Below are 25644 nucleotides of genomic sequence, written 5' to 3'. Positions count from 1 at the left end.
CAAAAAAAAAAAAAAAAAAAGACAATGTATGGGAGTCCAATATTTCATCAAAGGTTCATTTTTTCCCATGTGGCATTATAATAAGTTTTGCTGGTAAGTTTTATTCTTTGCTGTAAGCACACATCCTTTGCCTTCTAGAATACCATATTCCAAGTTCTCTGCTGCTAAATCATGTGTGATCCTGACTGTGGCTCCTCAGTACTTGAATTCTTTTTTTCTGGATGGCAGCAGAATTTTTTCCTTTGACTTGTAAGCTATAGTTTTTGGCTATGGTGCTCCTGGGAATTTTCATTTTTGGTGTCTCCCCCTCCCCCAAGAGGTGACTAGTGGATTCTTTATATTCCCACTTTGCCCTCTGATTCTAAGAGATCTGGGCAGCTTTGTTTTATCATTTTTTGAAATATGGCGGCTAGACTTTTTTTTTTTGGTCACTGTGATAGTCCAGTAATTCTTCAGATTTTTCACTTCAATCTGTTTTTCAGGTCAACTGTTTTTGTTATAAGATACTTACTTTTTCTTCTATTTTTTTTTCAGCCTTTTGATTTTGTTTTAATATTTCTTTTTGACTCATGAAGTCATCAGCTTCTATTTGCTCCATTCTAATTTTCAGGGAGTTTGTTGCTTGAATAACCTCTTATGCTAAGCCATTAATTAATTCCCTTTCCAATTCTGTCTTTATAGCTCTCATCTCTCTTCCAATTTTTTCTCTTCAAGTGTTCTCATTCCATTTATAAAAAAATATTTTAAACTCTTTTATAAAAGATTCTTCCTTCATCTCTTTTTCAGAAACTGTAACTGATTTTGTGCCCAATCTGTGTTTTTCTCTAAGAGATTGTTATAGATGTTCTGCAGTAATTTTCTTTTTTTTTTGTATTTGTATCATGAGTGTCTCTGCCAAATAGCTCATTATGGTGGGGTTCTTTTTTTGTCTGTCCATTCTTCCAGCCTATTTCCTGACTTCAGACTTGATGTCAGGGCTGGGCTCTGCCATACTTCCAGAGGCAAGGTTTGGAATGGTCCTGCTGCTGCTTTCCTGGGGTACTGGGTGTTGTGTGTTATTCCAGGATCTCAGGGGCAGGCCGGATACCTACCAACTTTCAGTGCTCTTTAAGTGGTATGATCCAGGGCAGTCTGATTAATGTCCCCTGGCCTGAGTTCTGCAAGTTCCTGACCAAGGCTTGGATCTATGCAAGAGCAGACTGCTGCTGGATCCTACCCATCCGTCAGCTGGAAAGCTCTTGGTTCTGAGTGGAAGAACCAAGGCTCCCCTTTGGTTTGGGATTCCTTCCTTGGTTACTCCTCTGCAGGCTGGGTTAGATGCTGGAAGTGAGACCCTCCTCTGAGCTTGAGGTCTGACCACTCAACTACTGCTTGCTGTTGGCTTATGAATTTCTTTCTTTTTTGACGGATCACCCAGGGTTTCTCTACCTAAGAAAGGTCACTTCTGTGCAAAGATCCCCTTCTGTCTACTCTAGATCTTTGACCCAGAACTAGGTAATAGGCAACAAAACTGCCAGTTTGCAACTTGTCCCTGCTACACTGTCCTGGTATGGCTGGGATCTTCTCCTGCCTTGTTGCACAGTATCTTCCTGGATGCTGGAGTGCTCCATGTACAGAATGCTCTTGCCCCGACATCATCCCCTACATCCACAGACCTCTTTGTCTATTTCCCTATGCTGAGGTGGGCTGGAAAAATGACTCAGTATGACTTTTTCTGGATTTTTCCATCAGAATTTGTTCTAGTGAATTTTCTAAATCTAAATCCACAAGGATTTTGTGGAAGGGAGCCTGCTGCACTATTTCTTATCACTCTTGGCTTTTCCTCTCTCATTGGATTTCCTTGTCATTATTCAGTCTGGTACAAATTTTAGGGTTTTATTGGAATGGTTATATGGGAGCTAGGCAGTCTGCCTCCCTTCAGGCAACCATCTTGGCCTGAAGTCAAAGAACAGTAATCTCAGAGGGGAAGGTACTATCAACTAGAGGAACCCAGAAAAATTCTACTTTAAATGGTGGGATTTGAGCTCAGTCTTAAAGTATGGGAAACTGAGAGGAAGAGTTGGAAAACCACTCAAAGCAAGGAACAGGGAGATGTGTGTGAGCAACTGTAAGGAGGGCAGGGCATCTAGAAGAAGGTAACTGATTGTGTCAAAAGCTTCAGCAAAATCAACAAGGGTGAGGACTGAGAAAAGGCTTTTAGATTTGGCAATTAAGAGCTCACTGGAAAGAGCAGTTTCAGTTGAATGGTGAGGTTAGAAGCCAGATTGCAGGGGGTTTAAGAGAGTTAAGAGGAGAGAAAGTGGAAACACCAACTGTAGCCAGCTTTCTTAAGACATTTAGCTGAGAAGAGAAGATGAAATAAAGGAGAAATAGCTAGTAGGAATGGATAAATCAAGTGAGAGTTCTTTAAGGCTGGGGGAAACAAGGGAGACATGGTCATGATTGTAAGCAGCTGGGATGGAGCCAGTAGATAAGGAGATTGAAGAATAGAAAAAGCATGAATGATACAAGAGGCAACATGCTGGAGAAAATGGATGGAATGGGATCAGAGTTACACAGAGGGACTAGCCTTAGCAAAAATGGTCAACTCTTCATATGAGACAGGGATGAAGGAGGAAATAATCGTAGAAGACTTATCTGAATGATGTGGTATGAGGAGGGGAGAAAAGTAAGCCTTAGTCAAATGGCCTGGTTTTTTTTTTTTTTAATGAAATACAAGGCAAGGTTTTCAGATGAGAATTACCACCTGGAATGTAGGAAGTGCTTAATAAATATTTATTGAATTGATAGAACAAGGGATCTAGGGATTTGAGTGTAGGGGGAGTACAGCATTGAACTGATCCACCTCAGTGTCAATAGAGAGAAAGGAGAAGAGTGTAACCAGTGCATAGTGATGGCCTGGGAAAGAACTGAGGGATTTGAGGTTACAATGAAGACAAAAACAAGGCTGGAGACATAAAGCAGAGGAAAAGACAGAATGACAGAAGACTACGATCAGGTAAAGGAATTTCAGAATTCATTATCATGGAAATGGAAGATGTCTAAGTAATGGTAAGACTGGGTGACCATGATGACCATCTCTGTGTGTAGCTGAGTGTAGGAAGAGGCTATAGGAATGAAAAAGACTGAAGAAATGGAAGTTGGGATATTTGGGGGACCATATAAATATATATATGAAGAAGTCTAATATGAGGGCAAGAGTTGAGGAAGAGAGACCATTAACCAGGCACTGAATTCATTACAATATTTTATGCTTTTCTGTGTCATGAAAAGTTGTGGGATTAAATATAGTAGAGTTTTGATGTTTTATTTTTATATCCCCACGATCTGGAAGCAAAAGCTAGATGGCTACTTATGAGGTATATTGTAGAATGGACTTCTCAGGTACAAGTTTAGAATAGATGACCCTTGAGGGTCCTCTCCCAACTCTCAGATTCTGTGTGAATTAAACAAAGGACAGTGTTGACAATACATTGATTTGCTGAAGCTATAAGAGTGGAAAACATCTAAGGAAGAGTATATAGAGCATAGAACAAAGAACTAAAGAATAAATTTTGATTATGTCAACATTCAGGGAAGAAGAGGAACTACTAAAAGATACAGAAATAATAGGAGATGCAGGACAGTGTAATATTAAAAGGCTTAAGGAGATAGAAAGAAAAACAACACCAAATGTTACAAAGAGAGGACAGCAAGACTGGAGAGATCTTTAGGCAGAAAGGGAAAGAGCTAATGGAGAAGGAAAGAATGAAGATGTTAGAAAGAAGATGCCTGCAAGAAATGAACGGTGATAGGGGAATGAATCAAGGGCAGTAATTAAACGGTTAGCTTTGGAAAAGAGGGATAACACTTCCTGAGTTCTTAAGGAAATAAGACAGGGTAGGTATATTAACAAATATATAATATGAGCCAATAACTACTTACCACTAAGGTTGGTGCTGTCAATAATCCCCAAGCAAAAAACTCCAAGAAGATAACTATAACCGCATGATAAACACTAGGTGAACCTATTCCTTGAGGCTATGAGAAAGACAAAAAACAAAGCACAAAAATCACCGTTAGTTCCTTCCAAAATCAGTATAAAATTTTCTGCAGCACATAAACATTTCTCTAAAAAATTTACAAGTAATGCATTTAGAAAGGGTCATTAAAATCAGAAGGAATGCTCAAAAATGAAGTAGTCAACAACCTGACAAAGCTTTTTGGTTGATGAATGCCCTTTTGGTGGATTTTTACTGGACTGACAAGTTATTTGAACTTCTTCAACTTTGTGTTCTTAAGCATCAGATTAAAGTAATCTGTAACTTAAAAAAAAAACCCAACGATCTCCAACTAGTATATTTAGAGGATGTAGTAAAATATAAACTATCTTGGAAATCTAATATTAATTTCTACCCAATGCAAGAATCTCCTTTATACCCTTTATCACTTCCATATGGTTCAAGTCACCCTTCACTGAAAACTTCTAATGTCAGGGAATCACATTCCACAGTAAAACTACTCTAATTTTAAAAGTTATTTCATAATAAAACAGTATTGTCCTGTAAGGACCAATGAGTATACAGAACCCAAAGAAACATGCAAAGTCTTTTATGAATTGAAGATGCAAGCAAAGAAAGAAGGACCAAAAGAACGATATACACAATGACAACACTAACATAAACAGACATTACAATTCACGTAAAAAAAAAAAATCAAATGACTAATGATAGTTCCAGATGACTAAGTTAAAAACCCATTTCTTTTCTATGAAGGAATAGTAAAATTAAATGTACTATAAAGCAAAAGAGTCTAATATAATAAAAGTTGAGACTTCTTTAAAGTAAGAAAAGTATTATGGAAGGCCAGGGAAAATAAGACATTACTGTGCCCACCATCAATCCAATCAACATATTAAGGACCTACAATGTGTAACGTATTCCTTTTAGCTGTCAAGACCTATGCTCCACCTTCTTAACACCTTTCAAATGCTCCCTTCGCTCCTCTGAGACTGTCACCACTTTAGCGTAAGTCCTTATCACCTTATACCTAGATGATAGCATTAGCTTGCTGCTGCTCTTTCTGTTTCAAGTCTTACCTCACTATAGTCCATTCTCCAAATTAATCTGTCAAATTAATCTTCTCCTCCTCTCCATCTCATTCAATAAATGCCAGTGGCTCCCCTTCTAAGATAAAATATAAAGTCCTTTGTTTGGCATTCAAATCCCTTCATAATCTGCCCTCTTCCCACCTTTGAGTATTCTTTACGCTTTCCTTGCTTCTACATATTCTGTGGTCCAGTGACACTATCCTCTTTGATGTTCTTCCCACAAGACTTGATCAGTCAATCAATCAATAAGCATTTATCAAGTGCCTACTATGTGCCAGGCATGTGGTAAGAGCTGGTCTCCAAGAGACTTCAGATATTTTCACTGGCTACTCCCCTGGAACTCTCGCTCTCCTCATCTCCACCTTCTGGCTTCTCTGACTTTCTCAGCTCAAATTCTACCTTTTGCAATAAGACTTTTCAGTCCTCCTTAAACTAAGTGCCTTTCCTTTGAGATTCTCTCCACTTTTATCCTGTATATATGTTGTTTGCACAGAATTGTTTGAATGTGAGAACTGTTTGTGTTTGTGTGTGTGTGTGTGTGTATCCCCAACACTTAGTGCAAAGCCTGGCACGTAATACTTCTTGAATGACAAGGTGCTGCAGACACCACAACGACAAAACAAAAAACAAAATGCATCAATATTTTTAAAGTTCTTCCACACAGAATACTGAACAAGTGCCTCCCTGTAACAACCAATTGGTAAGAAGCAAAAAAGCAAAAGTCAATGAACTAGGCCTAAGTTCTACTCTCTAAAGCAAGAGTTCTTAACTTTTTTGTCGTGGATTACCCTTTGGTGGTCTGGTACAACCTATGGACCCTTTCGCAGAATAATGTTTTTAAATAAATAAAATACATAGCAATACAAAGGAAGCCATATATATATTGAAGTTTACTTATCAAAATATATATTTTTAAAAGTTCATGGACCTCAGGCCAAGAAGGAGCCTGCAGTCTAAAGTCTAAAGGCCCTTTCATACGACAAACCTTCAAGTATCACTAATTTGGATTGTTAATTTAGGTAAAATTTTTAAAAAGGTTTTTTTTAATGAAAGAAAAGTCTTTAATCTGCTATTTTAAGGGCTATCATTGTATATGCAAATACATATTATTACAAATGAATTTTGGATATGTATTTTTTTAAAAGCCCACTATGACTTCTATTTGGTCATAATGGATCAAATCAACTGCTACTGATTCGAATTGCAATACTTGCTAAAAAGCAGCAATATTGTATTTCTTATATATAAACAAAATATACTTGAATGACTTTCTCCTTAATTAGTGGGGTTTTAAATTTGAAAATCACATTTTAATAAGCTTGACAGTATCAAGATTATTACATTTTATTCAACCTATTAGCATATCAACATAGTATACTGTATTATTTCTCAAATTATATTTTCCAAAAAAGTTCCGAGGAGGAAAAAATCCGGAAAGGCAGATAAGTACACATTAAAAAAATTTCCATATAGCTTTCTGTGTCTTTCTCATTTAATCAACAAGTCAAACATTTTTTATGCTCTTACTAGGTTGTCAGGCATTGTGCTGGATGCTGGGACAAAGGAGAAAAATAAAACAGTCTCTGCCCTCAAGGAATTTACATTTTAGTGGAGGTGACAACCTGTACCTAAGTAAGTACATGCAAAATATGCACAAAATAAATACAAGGCAATTTTTTTTTGGCGGGGGTGGGGGGGGTGTGCAAGGGAGCATTAGAAGCTAAAGGTTTAAGGAAAGCCTTCATGAAGACTGTGTAGCTCAAGTAGAGTTTTGAATGAAACAAGAAGATTCAAAGAAACCTAGATGAGGTGGGAAAACATTCTAGAAATGTGGAACAGCTAGTACAAAGATGATGAGGAATGGATTATCTTTTATGAGGAGATAACAAGAAGGTCAGTTCGACTGAACTACAGAATGTGGAAAGAGGATTAATGCCAAGCGTTGCTACAGATGAAGCTGGGCCCCCCTAGTGCTATATAAGTCTTTGCCCAGGAAACCCTGTCTCTTTTTATTTCCCATGTCTACTTAAGAAAAAGTGTTGCCAAGGTCAGAGGGTGAGCTCAGGCCCCACCCTAGGCTGAAACTTGCCAACATAAACCTCAGAATCTGTACAGAGCTGCCATTGCCTACCCTTGTGTGCTATTTGCAATCGTGAACCATGGAGCCTAAAATCTGAAGCAATGTCCACGTCTGTTACTCTGGTATTTATCTCACCTAGGTTCCTGCTATTATTGTTTCCCTCAGCTTTTCCCCAATCCCCATCATGTCCTACGAACTTCATCTTTTTCTCTGATCACCACCTCCCTTTATTATTTTCCAATTCGTATGTGTTTTGTTCTGGGCTACTCCACTCCATTAGATGTCTCATAGGTAGGGAACCTTATCTTGAATTTTCTGATATACTCTCAATCTCATACATAAAACTTCCCTATTATTGTTGAAGGCATCATCATGCTCTGAGTCACCAATGTTCAAAATTTAGAGGTCATCCTCAACTATTTCAATTTCCACCCTCTCCTTGTGGGCTTTCTACCTATTCATCTACTCCTTGGTCTCTCTGTGTTGGATTCTCACCCAAATCATGCCCTCTAACCTTAGATGTCCCACAGAGTTCTGTCCTGGGTCCTTCTCTCTTCTTCCTCTACAGTACTTCACTTGGTGATCTTATCAGTTCCCAGGGGTTTCATTACCATCTCTATGCTGGTGATTTCCAAATCTATCTATCTTGTCTCAAACTCACGGCTGAGTTCCAATCTTGTCTCTCCAACTGTCTTCCAGACATCTCCAACTGGATGTCCAGCAGGCATTTTAAACTCAACACCTCCAAGCTCTACCCCCAAATCCTGCCCCCTTCATAACTCCCCTAATAAGTAGAGCACAACACTATCCTCCCCCTAGTCCCTCAGGCTTGCAACCTTGTTGTCATTCTCATCTCCTCATTATCTCTTATATCCCACATCCAATCTGTTGACAGGGCCTATTGATTTCACTTTTATACCATCTCTTGAATATGGCTCCTTTACTTCTCTGAAATTGCCACCAACTTGGTGCAGGCTCTCATCTCCTACCCCTGTACTGCTTCAACACCCTGGTGGTCTGCTTGCCTCAAGTCTCTTTCCACTCCAAATCATCTTCCATTTAGCCACCAAAGTGATTTTCCTAAAGCACAGGCCACACACCTCCAATAATCAATTTCCTCCAGTGGCTCCCTATCACCTCCAGGATTCTATACAAAACCCTCTGTTTGGCATTCAAAACCCTTCATAACCTAATCCCCTCCTACCTTTCCAGTCTTCTTATACCTTACTTTGTCTTATAACCTTCCATCCAGTGACACTGGCCTCCTTGTTATTCCATGAACAAAACACTCCCATCTCTGACTCGGGATTTTCTTTAGCTGTCCCCCATCCCTGGAATGCTCTCCTTCATCTCTGCCTACTGGCATCCCTGGTTTCCTGTCAGTACCAACTAAAATCCCATCATCTTCAGGAAACCTTCCCCAACCCTTCTTAATTCTGGTGTCATCCCCTGTTAATTATTTCCCATTTATACAGTATATAGCTTTTTGTACATATTTGTTTATTGTCTCCAGACTACAAGTTCCTAGTGGGCAGGGGCTGTTTTTTGCCTCTTTTTTGTAGACCCCAATGCTTAGTCTGGCACATTCTAGGCACTTAATAAATGTTTACTGATTGAGTAACTATATTAAGTGATTTGTCCATGAGGATTAACATGGTGAATTGTGATGGATATAAAGCTGGATTCAGATACAGGAAGACCTGAATTTAAAAGTCCTGTCTCTGACATATACTGGTTATATGACCCTGGGCAAGTCACGTAACTCAGTGCTCAACTCTCTTAGTGCCATGTATCACAGAAAAGGTGCTGACTTGTATCGATAGATGTAGTATAGTTTCCTTGTCTATGAAAACACCAGTCTAGTCCTTATGCTTATCCAATTTGACCATACTCACAAAGCTAGTATCATAGGCAGGATTTGAGTCACAAAAACATACACATAAATACAAATATATACAAAGTAACTTACAGAGAAGGAAAATGAAGTTCAAAGAGGGTAAAATAATGGCCTAAACTTGCACCAAGGTCACAATGATAGTAAACAGCAGAGTCAATATATAAACTTTCTACCTGACTCCAAATTTACCACTTTTTTGTGTGCTGTCTTCCTTCGTTACACCGTCTGATCCTTGAGTGCAGGGACTGTCTGCTTAGCATAAAGCCCGGCACATAGTAGGCACTTAATGTTCACTGACTGCTTGAATGCCCAAATCCTCACTCTCCCTCATTTCAAATTTCCAATCAGATGTCAAATCTTATATCTACCTCCACAAAGTTCTTATCTGTTCTATTGTCTCCATTCACATAGGCACCTTACTAATTCCTCTTCCAAACTGCCCTTCCTGATTTAAGTCTTTTCCCTCTACAATCCTAAATCACAGATCTTACCATGTCATTCTTCTTCTCCTCAATAAACTAGAGCTCCCTATTACCTCTAGGATCAACTATAAACGACTCTGGCATTTAAAATCCTTTATATGGTGGTTCTTACTTGCCTTTCCAGGTTTAGTACACTTCATTCACTTTCCTAGTTTCCCGCCTACCCAAACTGGCACCCTAGCTATCCTTCACAGACAACATTCCACCTCCCATCACTCTGGTATTAGGACCATGAAGACAAAAGTTTTGCTTTTTAGTCCTTGCTCTCAAGGAGCTTACATTCTTGAGGTAAAGACATGCACATAGGAGATGATCTGGAGGAGTTAGGAGGAAATTGGTAAAGTCCTTATGTGGAAAACAGTGCTTGCGCTGAGTCTTCAAAGGGACTAGGGATTCTAAGAAGTGGAGGAGAGGACAGAGTATATTCCAGGAAGGGGGACAGTCAATTCGAAGGTATGTAGACGGAAGATGAAATGCCATGTGTGAGGAACAGCAAAAAGGTTAGGTTAGCAGTGTAGGAAAGGGAGTGATATATAATAAGATTACAAAGTAAGCTGGAGGCTTGTTGTGAAGGGCTTTAAATGCAAAACAGAGTTCATATTATCCCACAAGTACCTGTCAAGAAGCCATTTGAATTTATTGAGAAAGGGAGTGACATAGTAAGATCTGTGAGTTAACAATATCATTCTGGCAGCCAGTGTAGAAAACGATTGGAAAAGGGAGACATCCGAGGTAGAGAGACCCATTAAGAGACGTTGCAATAGTCCAGGGAGAAGAAGGGCTCAACTAGTATGGCAGCTATGTAAGTGGAGAAAAGAGGAAGGATAAAAAGACGTTGTGGTAAGAAAATCAAAACCTGGCAACTGACTAAAAATGTGAGGTAAAAGAGAATGAGAAGTCATGGATGACCCTAAGATTGTGAATTGGGCTGACTAGAAGAATGATAAAACTCTCAATAGAAATAAGATAGTTCAGAAGAAGGGTAAAATATAATCAGTTCAGTTTTAAACATCAAGATACCTACAAAACAATACAATCTGAAAAGGTACAATCTTCTGATAAAGTGAATCATTTTTACCCGAAATAAAACTATACCCAAAGTAAATATACTAACAAAGTAAAGACAGCTTTGATTTGTCTTAACCAAAGTAATTTAATCAATGAAGTTAAACCAAAAAATGTGGGCTGAATTTCAAATGTCCCTCCCCATCAAATGTCTAGTAAAATAAAAGTTTTAGAGATTTTATTGTTTTGAACTGCGCTTTCACTGGTGGGAGGAAATACCATCTACCAATTCATTCAACAACTTCTCTGTAACTTACAATATTGGGAAGTTGCTTAGTGTATTGAGAGATTAAGTGATTTATAGAATAAGGCTTGAATTCAACTCTTCCTGCCTCCAAGGCCAGACCTCTTGTCAATTATGCCAGGATGCACTAATAGTTATTGCTTATTTTACGACTTACCTTGCAGATTCGTTGTGAGAAATACTTCAAAACTCTGCATAAACATATTATTAAACAAAAAAAATCTTCCCAACTTACCAGAGCTCTTAGCATATTGTTTTAAAATGAGAAAATTAACTTTTTCCACTTCAGTTGAACAAATATTTACTAAGCATCCTAACACTCTTCTGTACAAGACAAAGTTTATATTCACTTACACACAGGCATCTATATATTTACCCCTACATGTAGTGTTTGTGTACATGACAGTTAACAGTGCCTGACACATTGTGCTCATTAAATACTTATTCCTTTAACATACTACATTTGTGTAAACACACACCTACAGAGATATATATACACGCACATCATGTGTACACACAACTACACAGACCTATGTACGCACATACATGTATGTGCGCGTGTGTTATGTAGAAATTTTACAGGAAACCAATTCTAAAACTGGAAACATTTTCAATTCACTATCCTATTCTTTTCCGGAGCAACACTGACCTTCACGGTGCAGCACTGATGAATTTTCAGTTTTTAAAATAAAGACGGGCAGGTCTTTTCAACCAGCTAACCCCCCCCCCCGCCCCCGCACACCTGCCCATATTCCACCAAACAAAGCCTATTGTGATGCCAGGCGCTTCCGGAAAGCAGGCACCTTCCCGCAGCAGCCTCTCCCGAGCGCCCCTCGGCCCGCCCGCACATCTGGCGTCCCCCAGGGCCCCTCAGTCCGGACGCAGGCGGCGGCGCTTTGAACCGGGGAGGTTACAGCAAAGCACCTTTCACACCGCACGACGAGGACCATAACGCGCCCGCCTCCCCTGAAAGCCGCAACCCGAGAAGATGCTCGAGAAGCTGCGGCTGGGAGCGGGGCGAGGGGTCCCAAACAGGGCCAGGCTCCGGCGGCGCGGCGCCCGCGGCCCCTCGGAACGGAGCATATGGTGGCGGGCAACCTCCAAGCCCGAGGGGAGCGCCAGGTCGGTGCGGGGCCCGGGCCTCCCTTCAGGCCCGGGGTCTCGGGGCGGACCCCGGCCGTTAGGAGCCGCGCCGCGGGGCACGGCGGGGACAGAGTCAGTGCGTCCGGGGCGGAGCCGAGGAAGGGCTCGGAGGAAAGAGAAACCTACCGTGCCCCCGTCCTTGATGATGATTTTCTTGGCTAGCATGATACTTCGGTTCGCAGCCCGCTTCTTCTTCTTCCCTTGAGTCATTTTACCATTCTCGAGTCCCGGCGCCTTCGCGTAAGGCCCTCCCGGCTGGCCCGAGCTGCGAGTGCCTAGCCCGCAGCCTCTGAGCCCCACAGCCAAGCCCGAGCCGCTCAGGCGACCGCCGCCATCTTGGGAGCCCGGCCCGCCTCCAGCGCGGCCTCGCGTCACATCACGTCACGTGGGGCGATTCCCGGGCTAGCCCCGCCTCCTGGGCACGTGACACCACCCGACCTCTCGGAAGCTGCCCTCGCCTCGCCTCCCCTCCTCTGCCCAAGGGGTTCGAACCGATTTTTCCGTCACAGTCTTGTGAGTGGGAGAGCGGCGCGGGTGGCCGTTGATTAAGGCACTTGAGAAAGAGTGGGTGGAAGTATGTTAAACAGGATCACAGGCTGTGGTTTGTCCTTCCTTTTCGAAGAGCGCTGTGACATTAAGGAAGATGATGCCATCACTTGCAAGTGAATTGGATTGAAGTGAGGCAGGGCCGTACGAAGTCACCTCCTGAGCCTTCTGGGGCCGTGGCCAGATTCAGACCAGATAGGCTGGAGATGGCCCAGCAGCAGGCTCACAGATACAGTGCTGGAAGGGACACTGAAGGGGAAACTGAGGGCCAACATCACACAGGCAGTTAGTGGCAATCAGGATTAGAACTTGGACCTCGTGCCTCCAAATCCATAGCTTTGTCCCCAGCTTTAGCGGGCTCTCCTCCTTCCTGAGCTCCGCATGACTTATTTCCAGGAGCCTCACCAGACCGTCCGGTTCTCTTTTCTTCCTGCTTGTCCCTGTGGCTCTGAGCCTTTAGATGACTTTTGAGGTGGTGGGCATCAGAGAAGGGGCATATTGAAGGGAATACCAGTAAGGGAAACAGTTCAAATCTTTCTCTGGATTCTTACTTGGCTGTGTAAGGGCAGGTCATTTAGAGCCTTTCAGCCTCAGTTTCTTCATCTGTAACATGTAAGAACCTCTAACTCTCACAGGCTTTTTGCATGTGAAATAGTATATGCAAAGTGCCTTAATGCGCTATACAAATACTATTATTATGTGTGACTTGAACCCAGATTTTCTTGAGGCAGGTTCATGGTCTACTATACTTTGCTTGCCTCTCACATTGTATTATGTCTGACACAAGCAGGCATTTGATAAACACTTCCTGAAACGTAAATGGAAAGAACAACCACACAATAAATGAAAATAAATGCTGTGAAATTATAAAGAAGCTTGGCCTCAAAGAGGTACGAGAAAACACTTTCTACTTTGTCCTATGTGTATCATCAATGGTCAGCACAGGGCCTGGCACATATTGAATACTTAGCAAATGCTAAGGTAATCTAGGTGATCTGACCCAGGAAGAGGACACCAATGCTCTCTTAATCTGGATGTCCTATCATACTGCAACCTGAAAATCAATTAGCTTTTTGGCTGCAATCCCATAAAACACTTAGCAGTTTTTTTTGTTTTGTTTTTTTCAAACTGCTTTCTAGCTATACTCTCCCCTTTTTTTAAACCCAGATACAAAACTACATTTTCCCTGTTAGAGCTCACCTTGATGGATTCAGCCAAATGTTCTAGCCTGTCATTATTTTTTTGTATCCTAATTGTCATCCAAGTTTAGCTACCCCTTACAGCAGTGTCATATGTAAATTTAATAAGTATACAATCTATCCCATTATCCAAATTATTGGTGAAAAATATTAAAAGGCAGAGGGTCAACCACTTATCACTAGGGAATTCCATTAAAGACCTAAGTTGTCACTGACCTGTTTGAGTTCTATTATTGAAACACTTCTGTCTTGCTTAACTCCACTAATATCTACTAGCATCACTCCAATTTGTTGATGAGCATAATAATGTTTGTCTAATGCTTCGCTGAAATCTAATATGTGAATACTGCTTCTGTAACTAAATGAGGAAAAAAAAATCACTCTAAAAAAGCTCAGTAGATCTGTTTCCTTTTGTATCTGTTTGTTATTCATTTTCCAGTTTTTTCTATGAATAAATGCTTTTGGTATGATATGGCTTAGTAGTAACCACTTTTCATTGATTTGAAAAAAGAAAGTGCTCATAAACTGTCATCCTTCAACATGTTTTACAAAGATGCTTATACTCTAAAATAGTGTAGCCTTTGGTCATTACGTATCTCTGCCAAGAAAGAATGTTATGGTTTTATTAGCTGAGATAGTTTCTTGACTTTTTCAGCCTCTTTATTTTGGCAATTGTTTTGCTGTAGTTAATATTCTCTAAGAAATGATGAGTTGTAGAGAGATATCTAAAGTACCTAACTGGAGTGCAGACACAAGATCGCAGAGTAGCAGGAAGAAGTACAGACAAATTCTACCCCACAACTTTTTCAAACAGTTACAGAAAGTACACAAGATTAAGTTTTTATTGGGAAATCGAAGGAAAAAAAAAGAATGAGGCATTTTTCCAATCCAGGTCATATAGGAAGACTGAAAGGTGGGATAAAGGAAAACTGAAAGGGGGATAAAGACAGAAACTGAGCATTTCAGCACAGGGAGAGGCTATATACCAGGAAAGAAGTTCCAAATCCAGCACAAAGGGCCTTAAATTTGTGCAGGGTTCAGGAAGAGGGGTAATGTCAAAGAACTGGAGATGTAGAGAGCTCTTATCAATTGGAGAATAGCTGAACAATTTGTGACATAAAAATTTGATAGAATACTATTGTGTTGTAAATGACAAAGGGAAATATTTCAGAAAAACCTGGGAATACTTGTATGAACTGACGCAAAATGAAGTGAGCAAAACCAGAAGAACAATTTATATACTAACAACACTGCTGTAAAAACAAACAACTTTGAAAGCCTTAGTAAAGTTGATCAATGCAATGAAGAGCTGTGATTCCAAAGGACCAATAATGAAACATACTACCCACCTCCTAATAGAGGCAGGTAGGTGGCACAGTATATACAGTGCTGGACCTAGAGTCAGATAGACCTGAATTCAAATCTTTCCAAAGATATTCAGATGTGACCTTAGATTAAATCATTTAACTGCTATCTGCCTCAGTTTTCTCATCTGTAAGATGAGGATGATAATAACAGCATCTATTTCCTAGGGTTGTTGTGAGCATAAAATGAAACATTTATAAAGCATTTTGCAAACCTTGAAGTGCTATATAAATGTTAGTTATTGTTGTGATGATGATGATGATGATGATGATGTTCATTTCCCAATGAACAGCAGTTCTTTTTGTGGTGGCAAAGAATTGGAAACTGAGGAGATGCCCACCAACTGGGGAATGGCTGAACAAGTGGTAGTATATGATTATGATGGAATACTATTTATTGTGCTGTAAGAAATGACAAGCAGGATGGTTTCAGAAAAACTTGGGGAGACTTATATGAACTGATGTAAAGTGAAGCAAGCAGAACTTACTTTAAGAGGAAAACATTATACACAGTAACAATATAGTAACAACAATCGACTGAAAGATTTAACTACTCTGATCAATATAATGATCCATGAAAATTCCAAAGAACTCATTCAAAATGAAAAATGCTATCTCCTGAGAGAAAATTGATGAATTCTGAATACAGATTGAAGCATATTTTCTTTCACATTTTTTTCTTTCACAAGGTAGTTAGTGCGGGAATGTTTTGCATGACTTCACATGTATAATGGCTATCTTTTTCCCTGCCTTCTTGATTCGTGGGGGAAGTGTGGGAGAGAGGGAGAGAATTTGGAACTGAAAATAAATTTTTTTAAATAAAAAAATAATACTAATGGGACATTTCTTTTTTTAGGCATACTAATGCTATATTTCTAGTCTTACCTGTTACAGTATAGAAAATGTTTTATATGACTCTGAGTCTTCCTGATTCCTCCAACAAAACAGGGAATATAAACTATGATAAGGGTAATGATAAGGCTACTGAGTTGATCTTGATGGATAAGGAATTCAAACATGTTTTTAGACCTACTTGGAAGATGAAGCAATAGCAGGTAACTAAAGTTGAATGTATAATTTTTTCTAAAGAATAATGTAAAGCACACTAAAACTTAGAATGATCTGAGGCTAATTGTGAATGTTATGGATAATGGAAAAATTTTTAAGCTGTGTTGGGGGTGAGAAAAATCAGCAAAGATCTGGGGCAGCTGCTTAGTGTTGGTAAAATAATAAATGGTAACAGAAAAAAGGTAATTCAACTCTTATGTTGCTTTCGTTTTCTACAAAGGGGAATGATAACTGGATTAGGAGGGACAGGGTAAAAAATGGCTACACAGAGTTGAAACTGAAGATAAATGTGATAGTAAGAGAACACCTCTACAGGATAAACTATGTCCTAGAGTGCTTAAAAAAAAAACAAACAAAAAACCCAACAAACCTGGCATGTGATTGTCGAGGTGAGTGGCTGCCAGTGATCTTTGAAAAGTCACAGGGAATAGGAAAGATATTGCAGGGTTGGAGACAAAGATCTCAAAAAAAAAAAAAGAAAAAAGACAAAGAGCAGACTACTTATAGGTTGATGAGTTTGATTTTGATTGCTGAGAAAATTTTATTATGTATTTTTAAAGATATTCTGTCAACAGTTAGAAAGAGGAAGATATTTACTAAGAGTCAGCATGTTCATCAACAGATCAGGAAGACTAAACTCAGTCATGTTTTTGACAACGCTACTACTCTCTGCCCTGCTATCTCTGGTAGCTCAGGAAAATGCTGAAGACCTGGTATACCAAGATTTCAGCAAACCATTTGACAAAGTCTTTCATGGGAGAAAGGGCTAGGGTCTCCCATTGCATCCTGAGCTATCTCCAGTCATCCTGATGAATATCTGGCCACTGGACCCAGATGGCTCTGGAGGAGAAAGGGAGGCTGGTGACCTTGCAGAGCCCTCCCTAACTCAAAACAAAGTCAATTGCAAGTCATGTCATCATCTCCCTGACGTCATGGTCCTCTTCAAGAACAAAGGACAAACACAACAACCTGACAGAGTCTTTCATGGACACATGTTCTAAATCAGTGGGGTAAAACTCAAACAGAAATCCTTGTGGACCACATATTAACTTAGAAAACCACAAATTAACATTATATTCTACTGCATTTTTATTAAACAGTTTCTGATTATATTTTAACCTAGTTCTAGCTGCTTGAGAATTTTGCAGGTCATGAGTCTGACACCTCTGTTCTAGATGATATTACAGTTAGGTAGATTTGGAACTAGTGAATGACTAGATCCAAAGAGGAATCAATTAATGAACTGATGTCCAACATGAAGGGAAGTCTCTTGTGAAGTGATGTAGGGAATCTCTCCTTGGTCCTATACTGTTCGACATTTTTATTAATGACACGGACTAAGATATAGATTTATTACTCAGCAATTTTACAAATGACATAAAGCTAAGAAGTAATACACAGTATAACGGGTAACAAAGTAAGATCCTGAAGGATCTCAACAAGGAGAACAACCAAGCAAGTTTACTGAGACAAAATGCCAAATGAGACAAGTCCCACAGTTTGTTTAGAAAAAAACAAACAATTTCACAAGTATAACATATGGGAGATATGTTTAGACAACAGTTCACATGAAAATGATCTGTGGATTTTTTGAGAAAAGCACATTCAATATAAAGCAACAAAATCTAATGCTATCTTAGGTTTTATTAGCAGTGTATCCAGAAAGAGGGAGATAGAACTTCTGCGGTTTTCTATCCTGGTCATACCACATCTCGAATATTGTATTTGGTGCTACATTTAGGGAAAGATAATGACAGAGAGAGCAACCAGTATGAGAAGAGGATGGGAGACCTTGCCATATGACAATGAATTGAAGGAACTAGGGTTGTTTAACCTGCAGAAGAGAAAACTTAGGGTAGACATGATAGCTATTTTCAAGTGTTTGAAAAGTATGAGACTTAGATTTGTTCTGCTGGGCCTTATTAGGCTAAACTAACAGTAGTAGGTAGAAGATCAAGAGAATCAAATTTCAGATTGGAATAAAAAACAATTACAGATGTCTAAAATTGGTATGAACTGCTTCAGGGGAAGGTAGGATCCCCCACGATAGAAATTTTCAAGCAAAGGCTGGATGACCACTTATCAGTAGAAAGGTTTTCTTTTCAGGAATTGGTTGCACTGGATAGCCTCTAAGGTTTCTGCCAACTGTATGATTAGGAAAGAAGGGTTTAAAATCTAGTTGTTTCTATACCAGAGTAAGATTTTCAAAACAAGATGTTTATTTTTAAATAGTGTTTCCTTTGTACAACTAAACTCACAGAAAGGGTCCAACTAATAATTTTAAATGGCCTAATCAGATCTATACAGAAAAGGTAAAACCCTTACAGTCCCAACAGCAAAATGCAAAAATGCCAAAACAATTCTACAAGCTAGTTGTCCTGGGGAGGTGTCATGACATTAGAGGATGAAGAGAATCATAACCGAAGAAAAAAGTGCATAGTGGGATTTTTCTGTATTTTGATTTTGCATATATGATATGCAAAGAGAATTGCAACTTATTTTTCAGTTACATTATCAAGCACTTTTTATAACTGGAATGAAGTAGTAGCAAATCACAGACTTGTAAGGCATTTCTAAGGGATCAAGTCCAACCTATACCAGAATCCTGGACCCGGTATCATCAATAAATTATAAATTCAGCCTCTGCTTGAAAACCTCCATTAAGGGGTAACCTTGTAAGAAAGAACTTCCTATCAATTACGGCTTTCCCAAACTTGAATGACCTACCTTAGGAAGTCATGAATTCCCTACTCTTGGGGATTTTCAAGTTAAGATTAGATGATACCCTTGTCAAGATTACTATATAAGGGATTCCTGTTCAGAAGTTGTATGGGCTAAGCTCCGAAGTACCTTCCAACTCAGACATTCTGTGATTCAGAAAACTAGAGAGCTCAAAGCTCCCCTGGGTTCTCCTCTCCCACCTCCAACCAAACTATACAAAATCAAATTCATTCATTGTACGGTAGGATGATTGTTATAGGAATAATAATGACTTTCTGTAGAGAACAAATGTAAGAGTAAATTACAACCAGATCAAAGTACTGTTTCTATGGATTTTTTGTGAAAACACAGAAGTAGCTTTGTTATGCAAGTCCTTTACAGAGGACAGAATTCAACTGTACAAGATACGTGAGCAATACATAGGATACTGCTTAAATCTTAGTCAAACTTTTTGGTCATTTGAAAATCTGATACATTTTCTTACATTTGTTCAGTGAAGTCCAATCTTTTATAAATGTTTTGATTATTTAAGAACTTCAGATGGTAAATGTTAACATTAAATTTCTTTACAACAAAATTTAAAAAGTTAAGTAAGATTTGATAAATCAAATTATTTTTCATATCCTTATGGAAAATTAAATGTCAATCTAGAACTAGTAACTTGAAGAAGCTAAATTTATGTGCGCCAGAATTATATTTAGAGCTAGAATAAGGCCTTCAAGATCCTTATTTTACAGATAAAGAACATGAGGCCAGAAAGATTAAGTGATTTAACTAATCAATAGGTAGTGGGAAGCAGAGCCAAGATTCCAATTCAGGCATTCTAGCAAAAGATCCAGCATTCTTTCCTCCATATCACATTGTCTTTTTGTAATTTATATTAGCTAGTTTAATGACAAGAATCCCATGCCCTCCAACTGCACCACAAAAGTAATTTCTGTCTTTGTCAGGTAAACAATTTCTTCTAAATGTCACTTATGATGACAACAAATTAAAGGCAACAACAGGAGGAATAAATCCAAGTCAAAAACCTTAAAACAGTTTAAAAAAGTCATGAAAACGAGCAGACAATGTGGTTATGAATTAATGCCATTATGCAAATAGTTTGTGTTGGTATTAACAACTGGTAAACAATAGAACATGTACATTTATTTATAATCTTTTGGGGAGTATTCACCTTTTTCTTTTGTGTGTATATATTGATATGTTTGCATTGTCAAAGGAAATGTAAACGATATAAAAAGTTTTTTAAAATATCACTTAAATCACATACAGAGTATCCCAAAAGTCATGGTGCAGTTTTAAGCTTTGGGATTAATTAACTAAAGATTTTTAAAAGATTCAGACATAAAAGAATCATAGGATCAATGACTTAGAACTGAAAAGGATCTCAAAGGTTATCTAGTTTAACTCCTTCATTTTACATATGAGGAAACTAGGCCTAGAGAGAAAAGTCACACAGGAATAAGTAGCAGACTCAAGATTCAAACCCAGGTCCTCTTGCTTAGGCCGTACCATGTCACCAACAATGACTTGTACCAAGAAGTGGTAAAATAGATACTATCCATATGTATGATCAGACAATTGGGTGAACTGCACATGTAGAAAGCAAGCAAGGGATTACAGATGGACATCTTAAGTACTGCACTGGCACCCAGTGCAGGTGACAGACGTAAAGAAAGACCTCCGGAATGCTGGACAGACATACTCAGGGAAGATTCACAAGCAGATGAAGAGGCACACAGAATGATGAGTTGCAAATCTGACCACTGGAGAAAGGACCCACACTGATATCACAGATCAAATGAAGTATAAATAAACAAACTGATGTATAGGCAGAATAGTTTATGCTGGATTTTACTCTTGAATCATTCTCTTCCCTCCCCTTGTTCCCTCCTCCCATCCCTTTATAAGATTTATAAGTGGTATTAACAGATACTTTGAGGACATTGACAATCAGTGAATAGTTTCAGTTAGAATGTTATTAATAACAGTAGTAATAAGAAAAAAATATACTGCATCTGTTTTATATAAGGTATAACAGTCAGGTGGTTTTCCTTTTTAGAAAGAACTGAGTTTCAAAAAGCTAGATACCATGCTTAGAGTAACAAAACGAAATGATTACAATCATGATAACTACAGCTTACATTTATACAGCGCCTACTATGTACCAAGAACTGTGCTAAGCACTTTACAATTATCTCATTTGATCATCACAACATCCTGGGAGGTAGGTACTATTATCCCCATTTTATAAATGAGGAAACAAAGTTAAATGACTTGCTCGGCTAGTGAGTATCTGAGGCCAAATTTGAACTCACTTCTTCCTGACTCCTGGGTATTGTAACCCAGGGAAATTAAATGATTTGTTGAAGATCACATATAAAGTCCTTGGCAGATTACTCAACAAGCATTTATTCTAGGTTTATAGTCTAGTGAGCCAATGCTTACTACATGGCTGTTGTGCTTCTCATTTCTGGACATCAACACCATACCTTATCTGCAGCCTCACCCTAGAAGCTCCATTAGCCTCTCAGGCTGATTTACCTTGGGATACTCTCTGCTATGCCATCCCTCTTCCTCCACTGGTGAGTTCCTCTTGGGGCCAACATTCATTCATCTCCTTGTTGTGCTTCTGACTTTCCAGACTACAATACCATTCCCCCTGCTGTAGCTACCTTCATTCTTCCCCCACCCCCAACCCTGCTTTCCACCTCCCTTTTATGCGTTGTCTTCCCCCATTATACTGAAAACTCCTTGAAGGCAGGGCCTGTCTTTTTCTTGTATTTATATCCCCAACACTCAGCACAGTTCCTGGCACGTAGTAACTACTTAATAAATATTTGTTGCCTAATAAATGCTTATTGCCTTGCACTGTGTTAAATTCTGGGGATACAAAGAAAATGGAAAGACCATTTTAGGCCTTGAGGAGACTATAATTTAATGCAGAAATGCCATATATATAGACATATAAAAAAAGATATGTATAGTACAAGGAAACCTTACAGGGAAGAATGTGGTGTTTGAGGTGAATCTTGAAGGAAGCCAGTAATTTTAAGAAGTTGAAAAGGAAGCAGAAGGGCATTCTAGGCATGAAGGATAACCAGAGGAAAGGCAGGAAAATGCGAGATGGATCACTGTATGTGAAAAACAGTAGGTAGGCCCATGTGACTACATTCTAAGGTATGTGAAGGGGAATAACATGTAAGAATCCTGGAAAGTTAAGAAGGGGCCAGACTGAAAACTCTGAATACCAAAACACTGGCGTTTATATTTGATACTGAAGTTATTAGAGAGGCACTGAATTTTATTGAATATTTGAGACCTGTACTTTAAGAAAACCATTTTGGCAGTGGTAGAGGATGGATTGGAGTAGGGAGACATGAAGCAGGGAGATCAATTGGAATATTACAGTTATCCCTTCCACACTGTTATTTTCTCCATTGTGGTTTCCATATATCACGGGTCAGCATAAGAAATTAAATGGGAAGGGAGTTTTGCAGAAGCTGCAGGCAACATGTAAAGGCCAGCAGACAACACATTAAAAAGTTTAGAAACTCAGAAATGATGATCAGCTGTGAATGACTTAGCTATTCTCAGTAATACAATGATCCAAGACAACACTAAAGGACTTATGGTAAAGAATGCCATCCATCACCAGACAAAGAATTGATGGGTGTCTGAATACAATATTATTTTTTATAATTTATAATATTATTTTTATAATTTTAAATTATGCCTATTATGTGCCAAATGGTGTACTAAGTGATGAGGAAACAAAGATAAAAATCAAAACAGTTTCTGCCCTCAAAGAGCTTACTTTCTCTGGGTCAGGGAGAGTCTGTACAGGGATAAGTAAATATAAAATAATGAGAGAGATCAGGAAAGGTGTCATGGAAAGAAGGTAGCCTTTGAGCTAAGACTTGAAGGGGAGATAGGCATTCCAATAGGAAAGTCTTTCACAAATTTGCCCTAACCTAACTTTCTAGCCTAATTGTACACTAGTCCCACCTCCCATACATTGCAATTCAGGCAAAATGCACTCTCTGCTCATCATACACAACACTCCATCTCACACCCACCTTTATACTGACCATTCCCCATGAATGGAATGCTCTTCCTCCTCACTCATATCCACCTCACAGAATCCCTTCCTTCAAGAAGCAGTTCAAGCACAATTTCTTATGAAGTCTTTCTTGATCCCCTCTCACCTTTGCCAACTGCTTGTGTCCTCCCTTCCAAAAACCTTTGTATTTCTTGTGTTTTATATATATATATATATATGTACTTGTGCCTCCCATTAGAATGTAAGCTCCCTGCATGGATGGATTGTTTCATTCATTGCATATGTACCCAGTGCTTAACACAAAGGTATTTAACTTTTTTTTTTTTAATGACTGGGCAATGGGGAAGAGGGAGTGAATCCTAGAAAATGGGTTAGCCTGTACAAAGATAAAGAAGATGGGTTATGAGAAACAGTGATTAGGTCAGTTAGGTGGGAATACAGAAAATGTGAAGGAGACTAATGTGTAATATGAGCTTGGTAAGGTAGTTTGGAAGCAGACTAGGGAGGGCTTTAAATACCAAACAAAGAAGTCTGAATTTTATCCAAGAGGCAATAAGGAATTATTAAAGTCTCTTGAGCAGGGAACATGGTTAGACTTATGTTTTAGGAACATCACTTTGACAGCTATGTGGAGAATGGATGAGAGTAGAGGCAGGAAGGTTGGGAGGTTATTTCAATGGTCTAGGCCAGAGACAATAAAAAGACCTGAACTAGAACAATGTTTGTGTGAAAAAAGAGAAGGGGACTGAGGTGAGAGATATTGGGAAGCCAGCTGATTATATGTGGGAGGTGGAGAAGAATGAATACAAACATGACTCTTGAGGTTGCAAAGTAGGGTAACTGGAAGGGTGGTGGTGCCCTTGACAGAAACAGGGAAGTTAGGAAGAGAAGTGTGTTCAAGAGGGAAAGACAATGGGACACCCAGAAGGGAAACAGCCAATAGGCAGTTGGTGATGTGGAACAAAAGCACAAGAGAAAGGAGAGTTGGAATATATAGAACTGGGAATCATCTTCAAGGAGAAAGTCATGTCTTGCATTCCCATAGATAAAAAGAAATGAACTATGTGATATTTCTCAACCTGTTCATTATTTTGTAGCTGAACATAACAATTTATGCAAGAGGATTTTAGAAGGAAATTTAATATAAGCTTAGGTTAAGAGGGAGTCTAACCTCTGGCCTTTCAGAAATGTTAGGAAGGAGGGCGGTATTTTAAAGACACTATTTTTTAAGGCTTTCAGATTTAGGTTCTATATGTGGTCTTGAGCTTCACACCTCTGCTCTAAATAGAATTTATTCCATGGAAGGCTTTTAGAGCAGAATTAAGTGACTAACTTTCATATGGTAGAAACACAATATGGTTCCTGTTGCTTTAATAACTGGGTTCTTCACTATTTTGGTAATTTCCTCACCTGTAAAATGAGTATAATACTACTTGCTCTACCTACCTAAGTTGTTGTTATGAAAGAATCACTTCATACACCTTTTATATGCTACATAAATGTGGGTTACTTTTATGTGTTAAGCACTGCATACTATCTTTGTACTTCTCTAATCACCTTCCAGTTTGTCAATGGCCTTTCCAAAATGAGGCTAATTGAATACAATACTACAATTGCAGCCTGACAAGGGCAACATACTATCACATCCTTTACTCTGGACCATATGACTGCAAATAATGCAACCCAAAAGTACCTTTCCCCAAAAACAAACCTGGTACAAACATTATTATTAAAGGGAGAGCTTGAGCATTTAGAACAGGGAGCAGTAATGACAAAGAAATTTAAGTGCTGCATTAAGAACATATGTCAGACTAACCTCATCTCCTTTTTTGACAGGGCTGCTAGACTGATCAGGAGAATGCTGTAGATACGGTGTATCTGGATTTCAGCAAAGGTTTTAGCAATTTTTCATGAAAACCTTGTGGATAAAATGGAAAGATCTGAGATAAATGAGTAGATTTAGAAATGAATGAATAACCAAAAACTGTGCTGGGAGCTGTCAACCTAGAGATCTGTAGTCAGAACTAAAAGCTATTTAAATTTTATTGAAGACTTAGAGGAGGATGTAGTCATCAGTAGATAAAAAGTTTATATATGATGGCTGGAGAATGACTCAACTGGACAGTAATCATTTTGTATCAGCCCTGGACTTAATGGCATCCCTGAGAGTTATAAAATTTCAGAATCTCAACAGTTGGAAAGTTAACTCAGTGACCAGCCTATCTAACCCATATCTGGAAAAAAAAGCCTATTACCACATGCCCAACATGTGGTCCTCTAACTTGTGTTTGAAGGACTCAAATAACAGAGGATCTGCCAGAGTAGAACAGAAATCTAGGCTTGTTCTGGTACAGTACCTTGAAGGTGGTTCTGGGAATCTTTGAGGGTTCCAGTTTCCTCAGGAGTCAAGCATTCAGATCAATGGCCCCTGCAGCATATACCACAGAAAAGAACTTCAAAGGATAGTACTTGGAGAAATCTAAAATGTCACTCAGTCTATTTTTACTTAAAATGGAATATTTAGGTTTAACTTTGGCTTAACTTATGCATGGGGGAAAACGTACACTAATAAAACATCAATGACTAGTGAAGCTAGAATGAACTGAACAAATATATTATGTACCAATTTATCCCATAAATGCTATGTAAGAGAAAAGGGCTAATGGTGATCATATCAATA

At 38.9% G+C, this 25644-nt stretch overlaps 1 protein-coding gene across 1 annotated transcript in view; it reads right to left on the bottom strand.

Annotated features, from left to right (window-relative positions):
- The window catches only part of MFSD14A (major facilitator superfamily domain containing 14A), a 33070-nt gene extending 20752 nt beyond the window's left edge, over positions 1 to 12318 (bottom strand). Inside the window, exons 1-2 of the mRNA XM_027868266.1 lie at positions 12127 to 12318; positions 3925 to 4020 (exon numbers count right to left, since the gene is read on the bottom strand). Of these exons, the coding sequence (XP_027724067.1) occupies positions 3925 to 4020; positions 12127 to 12210 (180 nt within the window). The 5' untranslated portion in view covers positions 12211 to 12318. The remainder of the gene's footprint in view (positions 1 to 3924; positions 4021 to 12126) is intronic.
- Positions 12319 to 25644: the final 13326 nt, after the last annotated feature.

This window comes from Vombatus ursinus, unplaced genomic scaffold, assembly GCF_900497805.2.
Source record: "Vombatus ursinus unplaced genomic scaffold, bare-nosed wombat genome assembly UNPS02014787.1, whole genome shotgun sequence".
Lineage (NCBI taxonomy): Eukaryota > Metazoa > Chordata > Mammalia > Diprotodontia > Vombatidae > Vombatus > Vombatus ursinus.
Note: the sequence above shows the minus strand (reverse complement) of the source record. Positions and strands in the feature narration are given on the sequence as shown.